The sequence below is a fragment of the Alligator sinensis genome, unplaced genomic scaffold (genome assembly GCF_000455745.1).
Source record: "Alligator sinensis unplaced genomic scaffold, ASM45574v1 scaffold337_1, whole genome shotgun sequence".
Classification (NCBI taxonomy): Eukaryota; Metazoa; Chordata; order Crocodylia; family Alligatoridae; genus Alligator; species Alligator sinensis.
This window is the reverse complement of record NW_005841927.1, coordinates 2424124-2431254: the sequence shown is the minus strand read 5'-3', so window position 1 is coordinate 2431254 and position 7131 is coordinate 2424124. Positions and strand designations below refer to the sequence as shown.

At 47.3% G+C, this 7131-nt stretch overlaps 1 protein-coding gene and 1 long non-coding RNA gene across 4 annotated transcripts in view; one reads left to right on the top strand and one right to left on the bottom strand.

Moving 5' to 3' along the window:
- LOC112549539 overlaps positions 1-1983 on the bottom strand; it is a 10129-nt gene extending 8146 nt beyond the window's left edge. For all 3 annotated transcript variants that reach the window (XR_003092986.1, XR_003092988.1, XR_003092989.1), the window contains exon 1: positions 1580-1983. This is a non-coding gene — a long non-coding RNA (uncharacterized LOC112549539). The remainder of the gene's footprint in view (positions 1-1579) is intronic.
- The window catches only part of CAP1 (cyclase associated actin cytoskeleton regulatory protein 1), a 14443-nt gene continuing 7343 nt past the window's right edge, over positions 32-7131 (top strand). Inside the window, exons 1-4 of the mRNA XM_006019295.3 lie at positions 32-512; positions 5635-5747; positions 6252-6352; positions 7017-7094. Coding sequence (XP_006019357.1) covers positions 5654-5747; positions 6252-6352; positions 7017-7094 — 273 coding nt within the window. The 5' untranslated portion in view covers positions 32-512; positions 5635-5653. The remainder of the gene's footprint in view (positions 513-5634; positions 5748-6251; positions 6353-7016; positions 7095-7131) is intronic.

Below are 7131 nucleotides of genomic sequence, written 5' to 3'. Positions count from 1 at the left end.
TGCCCTCGGGGCGGGGGGCCGGACTCGATGACCTCCTGCACTTATGTCCGTGAAATCCGTGCCCTGACCCTCCCGCGCCCCCGTGTCGCGCAGCCACGCCGGCAGTTTCCGCTTCTTGTGTGTAGCCGTGCGGGAAGGCGGGTGCGCGGCACTCCCCATAGGTGTGCGAGGCGATGAATGGGCGTGCTAGAAAGCACACCCGCCTCAAGAAGATTTGGCGTCACCTGGCTGACTGGGACTTGGCAGAGGTGACCTGGAGTACGGCGTCCCACGTCGCGTGCGTGCCTCCCTCTAGCACGGCAGCGCCGAGACACGTTTCTCTAGCGAGGATCGGACGAGCGTATCAAAGCTCTGCTCCCCCTTGACGTGTCCGTGAGGGGTGGAAGGGACCCTGCAAGACTCACGGGTGTTAGGGGCCGGAAGGGACCTCGGAAGATCGTCAAGCAGGAAGGACGACTGGGGTGAGGTGACCCCAGCAAGGATGACTGTCCAGTCTCTTGAAGATTTCCAGGGTAGGTGACTGCAGTGTCTCTGGAGAGAGCTTATTCCACGGTCTGGGCACCCCGATTGTGAAGAAGTTGAGCCTGAATCGATCTTCCAGGAGTTTGTGGCCATTACTCCTTGTTTTGCCCTGGTGAACAGGTGCTCACCGAGCCCTGGATGCACTCCCCTAGTGTAGCAGTAGGCTGCAATCAGGTCCCGTCTCGGCCTGCTTTTCTTCAGGCTGAAGAGTCCCAGATCCCTCGGCCTGTCCTCGTACGGCTTGCGCAGATCGCCGGGTCCAGCGCCCTGCCCCAAGCAGGAAAGACAGCTGGGGTCAGGTGATCCCAGCGAGGTGACCGTCCAGTTTCCTCTTAAAGATCTCCAGGGTAGGTGATTGCACCACCTCTGGAGGGAGCTTATTCCTCAGACTGGACACTAACTGTGAAGAAGTTTTTCCTGTTCCTTTTCTCTTACTTGCTGTACTTCTGTTTTCTCTTCTTGCCTTTCGCATTTTTGAGAGGGAGATTGACAAGATCATCTGGGCTTTTCAGATCAAAGTACATCCGCTCACCGTGGCTTCCCCTTCCTGCTCCACCGTCGTATAAAGCAGGGGCAGAGGCTTTTCGTGTGCAAAGCCTGGCAGCAGGCTGGGAGTTGCCAACATGGAGGTGAAAGATGCATAACAGAGATGGACTGCAGACAGTTAGCCTTAGAAAAGCGCTTTGTCCTGTCCTAACAAAAGCTCTAACATGGTTTTGTCCCCTCAGAATGGATCTTTATCTCGAGGATTCTGGATTACCTCTGAGCTTCCAAGAAACCTCTTGTGTTTATGGCTTATCAGCTTCAGTCAAAGCAATCTCTCTCTAAGCTAGCACATTTGAAACCCTTCGGTGTCTCTTCCTTGGTTCCTGATTCCTGACACATGGCTTAGTACAGTATCCAACTAGCTTAAATTTTAAATGCCAGATCATTTGTGCGATAAGCGTAAGCCATTAAAGAATGGTGTTTCTGTGCTAGACCAGTCATCCGGACAGAGGAAAAAGTAGCAAGGTAGGAGAAGTACAAATATTGCATTTCAGGGACAAGGAGTACTTACGGGTCACTCCACTCTGCTAGAACAGCTTTGTTGTATTAATCTTATCTGGCAGTTTCAGTCGGGCAGAATTTCTGTTGACTTCGGTGGAAGTTGTTGTGCTGGAGTGCTGAATTAGGGCCCTGATTAGAGGTTGATTTACCTTTATATCCACCAAATATCATTTGGGGATAGCCTCTCTCTGCTTTAGACAGCTATGTGGATCTCTGATATTCGGCCTCAATATCTTCACTTCTGAACCAATGCCTGAAAGTATTCTTAGAGTCAAGACAACAGAGCTTTGCATCTTGGCAGCTGTCAGCACTGGAAATAAGTGGATTGGATTCATTGCTAGCTCTGGCGACAGCCCGGATACATTGGATTCTAAATTCAGTCATTCTGATTACCACCTTCCTCTCCTACTTCAAGTAAGACCTGTCTTGATCAGCCAAAGTGCTACTTAAAAACCAAGTCTTAAAGCTTGTGGAAGCTATAAATGTTTGGAAACTATGAAACACCTACTGAGATCAGTTCCCAGTGTCATCTTAAAAATAAGGTAGTGTATTTTCATAACATCATTGCCCCACCACTGTTGCAATGGAAATGTCAACAGGAGATTCAGCTTCTCTTATTTTGGAAACACAGAATCTATGCTGAGGGGAAGAGGGCACATCTCAGTAGAGAAGTTGTAAATCTGACCTTCCTTTTTTTTTTTTTTTTTTTGAAGAGTGACTAAATGAGAGGACTGCAGCATTAAGGTTTATTATTTTGATTTGCCAAGCTAGTTATCGCCATATCCTGCACAAATGCAGTGGGGACATGTTAATCCTTCCAGCGATTATCCTGTAGTGTCATTCCCTGATGCCCCGCAAAATGCCCTTGTCTAAGCTGTTGTGCAGGATTAAGTACCTTGGATTAATTTGGGGGGTGTTGATTGTAGCCGTGTTGGTCTAAAGATATAGACAGGCAAGGTTCTTTGGGTAAATGTGATATTTTTTATTAGATTAATCTTGTATTGGATTAATTTAGCACATATACCTCTTAATTCTGATTCTTGTTTTGATCCGTGCATAAGGCCAATTGGTAGTTGCAGTTGGAAGGCCTGTTAGTGGTTAATTAGGGCTAGTGAATGGGTTAACCAAAATGTCCTCTCAAATTCTCTGCAGAGGTGAGTTGGTCTCTTGCCCGGAGTAAAATGCATGAATGCCAGTGTCCATTCTTGGCTTATTAGCAGAGCTGAAACTGGATGTAGTTGGTTCTTGGAGATGTGGTTTGTAATCATCAACAGGGAAAAAAAATAAAAGCTCCTGTATGAACAAAGCCTACATGTAACTCTGGCTATAACCCGAAAAATGGAGCCTGTTCTAATCCTCACTCTCCTAGTTGTCTGAAGGGCTAATTTGTGATCTTTGACATACGACTACGCTATAGAAAGGGTTTGAATTATGCAGTGTACCGGGACTCCTAAATGATCTCTCTGTCTGAGTTTACAGTCCTGTGCCACACACAGATAACTGAGGATTCAGTCCCCGTATTCCCTTGTGTCAAAAGACCTGCAGAAATCCAAGTTAATCTGTAAATCTCAGACTCTTTGTTACACTTTGCTTCTGCATTTTGTGTTAGACGGCTTTAATCGGGCAATATCATGGCATGTTTCTTGCTAAGCATGAGTCGTTCTGGATTGTATGTTCTACCGTGATCAACATAAGGAAGCTTTTTCTCCATATAAGGAGATATCTTTATATTATATACAGACTCTGCATCTATAAATGGCACCGAGGGGTACCTCTGCAGGGTTGAAGACTAGCAAGAAGAGAATAGTAAGGGGCAACTTAAGTGTATCAGTCTCATCATTTGCAATTAAGTCCCTTAATACGTTGGCAGCAAAGTTGGAGCGATTTCCTTGCAAATTGTGTCCTAACACTGAAGGGTACCCAGTCTGTCAAACAGAAGATAAAATTAATTTGCCATCTGTTAGGTGATGCTGGGCTTATAGAACTGTCCTCAGATGCCATGCTTTGAAGACTGCTTTTGGCATAAGCTGCAAAGTGTGAGCGTGGGGGAAATGATGCATCGGTAGGAATGAGGGAATTCACCTGGAGTTTGGGAGATTTTGGGTAACCTCCCTTTGGTCTCAGCAGCACACTGTGTTGTGTGCTCTGCTCTGTCCAAGCTTGCCACAGCCTGTTTTATTATTCCAGGTAGCTCAGCTGGAGAGCAGCTTCCTTTCTTGCTGGTTGTAATCCCTGTCTAAAATGCAGTTGAAGACTTGGGGTAATGGGACTGACCAGATTAGAGCCCCATATGGAGTGTGGGAGGGATCAGTATTGCAGAATAGCGGCTTTGCCTGCTTGCTGTGATCTTTTTGGGAGGCACGTGTGCCTTTTCGCAGTGAGTTTATCTGCTCCAGAAACAGAAGCACCCATGGGGGAAAAGCATTCCCCTGAGGGGTGGAGACTGCGAAGAGCCAAAGCTGCGATTAGGCAGCTTCTCTGTTCTACAAACACCCTTTTGTCTGGAGCCTCCTGCCAAGGAAGAGCATTGGGATTCTGTGACTTGGAGGCAAGTTGGTCCTTGGTGGAGGTTGTGAGATCAGCCTCACACATGCTAACCTGACTCTTGAAACGTTTGAGTAGTCGCTGCTGATCACCTTTCTATAAAGTGAGTTAGAGGAGACACAACGGTAGCAAGGAGGAAGCAGCTCTCTTCCTCTCTGAAGTTGGGTAAACAGCCTGGGATGGAACATTGCATCAGACACCCTGCCCCCACTTCTCCTGTTCCTGAGTCTCCGTGCAAGCAGAAAGATGGAAAAATGACCTTGTTTGTCCTGTGACATCAGTGTTCCTTGTGACTAACTAATGTTGGATCTGGCTCACGGCCTCCAGAGACCAAGGAAAATGCAAACTTTATGGCAGAACACAATAGGCTTGCACACACAAGCGAACCAAATCCAAGTTTAACTCGCAGGGAAGAATTAATCCCAGCTATGCAAGCAGAGTCAAATACCTGGTGTTTTACCCCTTGGGTAGGTAAGGGCGGTGAGTGAAGGTTGACTGCTTGCTGGCAGGGTTCGGAGGGCTGAAGGCTGTTTGCAATAAAAGGAAGTCATGTACTCAGGCTGCAGTCATGATTCATGCTGCAAAATGCCTTAATGTAAAGCGATAAGATGAGTATGTGGCTGGCTTGGTTCTGACCCCTCCCTGCACTCCCTTCCCCTTCATGTTTAGAGGGTGAATTCTAAAGCTCCCCAGGGTTAAGTCTGCTGGGCAGGAAAACTTTATTATACTCAAGCTTCTCACTTGGAGAAGACTTAAATGACTCATGTGCCCGGCTTTGTGTAGCTGGCTTAGAAACACAAGCGTGTAGATGGAAAGCACAAACAGGGGCGACATTGTCTCCGCAGCAGCTCCACATTCTTCTCTTGCGCAGCTGCTTGTCTTGGCACGTGCCAGCATATCTCGAGTGAGCATGCTAATTCTGTGGGCTGAGGCATTGCAGAAGGCGGGGCGTTTTCCGTGGGGTGGTGGAACACAGGGGTCAGTGTGGGCATCTCAGTTGTGGCGATTTTGATTCCCAAGATGCATCAAATCTTAACTAGAGTGAATTGTTCCTATGAAGCAATCACAGGAGTCAGAAAAGAGCCCTCCCACTCACAGATTTTGTTACACAATGGCTACAGGCATAATTAGAGCTTGGATCAAGCCCTCTTTTAAATGAAATTCCATGCAGGGTTTTCTGTGGTATTTAAGCACCTCTGCAGAGTATCTGGAAACTCTCCATGTCCACGTAACATGGATATGTTGCATATTACTATGCAGTAGATGCTCCCTGGTCATTATGGATTGGCTGAGGGGTTCCTCTCTGGTGGGTTCTGACAGGTAGTCTAACCACACAGGGTCTGAATAATAGGTTATCTTGCTGCACAATCTAATGTGTTTAAACTGGCTAACATAAGCCTAGAATTAGATTCATCATTTCATTAGGTCAAGATTGAACTTCTGCTAAACCTATCTTCAGAATATTTAGCGCACAGAGCTCATTACAAGTCTGAGATGCTATAATAAGTTGTCTCTCTGCAGATCGTGAACCCTGGCAGACATGCAGAGCCTGGTTGAACGGTTGGAGAAGGCTGTGGTGCGGCTAGAAGGCATGTCCCGAGGCCCGGGCACATGCGAAGATGGCTCTCCCAAAGGTATGGCCCTGGTTGACAAACCCCCTGAGTTGTTTCATGTTAAGTTATGAAAATCCTCTACTAGAAGCTTTGCATGACTGACACTGGTGGTGCCATTCCAAGAGGCAGGTGCTTATACGCAGCACTGGGTTGCATGCTCTCTGTGTCTGACTAGGCATACTAGGAGGGGAAGTGAGTTTCACAGCAGATATCACACGCACACGTACAGGGAGGCCTGTGGTTACTGTTAAGACCAGAACTTCCTGTGAGTGTTATACTTCCCTTGTCTCTTTGGAGCCACGCTGCTGCTGCTGCTTAAGCATTTAGACCAGCGTCCAGCAATATACTTGAAGATCGGTCGTATCAGATGCTCTGACCCCCATCATCCTGATCACTAAAGGTCTCCTTGAGAAATTTCACTGTAAGGAAGGGGGTGGTATGCACTGAAAATGTGGCTCATGGATGCTTCCGTGCTGTGAATCCATCTGCTGCTACTTAACTCCTGCGCTCTGGCCTTTCCTGTAGGAGTAGCACAGTACGTACAAGCTTTCGACTCCCTTCTGGCTGGTCCAGTAGCTGAATATATGAAGATCAGCAAAGAAATTGGTGGTGATGTACAGCAACATGTAAGACTCAGGCTTCTTATCCCATGTTGTAAATGTATGGCTGATTGCTAATTCAGACCTCTGAGGGCCACCCAAGAGTTCACTGAGCTCTGTGTTCCTTCAGCATAGTCACCTGGAGAGCGGGCAGTCTTTGTGGCTTCAGTAGAGGTCTGGGCCCTGGGGAGACCTTCATCTTTCTCTGTGGTTTCTCTCCCTCTAAGTGGGGATAATGCTTCCCAGCTTTATTGCTGTAAAATATCTGTGTTGGCCCTTCGGACTGGCAGATAAGAAATGGGCAGGTGTCTCCAAGATAGCTGTGCTGTATAAATAACAAACCAGACCGAATGGACCAGAATTGCCTTTTTTCCACAATTGAAACAAAACCAGAGCAGCCAGAAAAGATGAACTGGTCCCTATAGCTGTCCTCTGCACTCTGCGTATCATTACCTTGAGCTCTGTATCTGAGCACTTTGATTGATTAATGGATTTGTCCTTGTACCTCTCCTGTGAGGTAGGGATCGTCTGTCCCCATTGTACCGATAGGGCTGAGGCAAAGGACTCTAAGGTTACGCTGGGTGGTGGACATGGAAACTGAATCTGTCTCCCAGATTCCAGCTAGTATATTTATCCCTGGCCCTTCCTCTATCCATGCAACAGTATTACCACTTTCTCACTTCCTTTTCAGGCTGAGATGGTTCACAAGGGCTTGACGACTGAGAGATCTCTCCTGGTGATAGCATCTCAGTGCCAGCAGCCATCAGAGGTAAGACTGAACAATGCTAGCAGGGATCCCTTGGAGG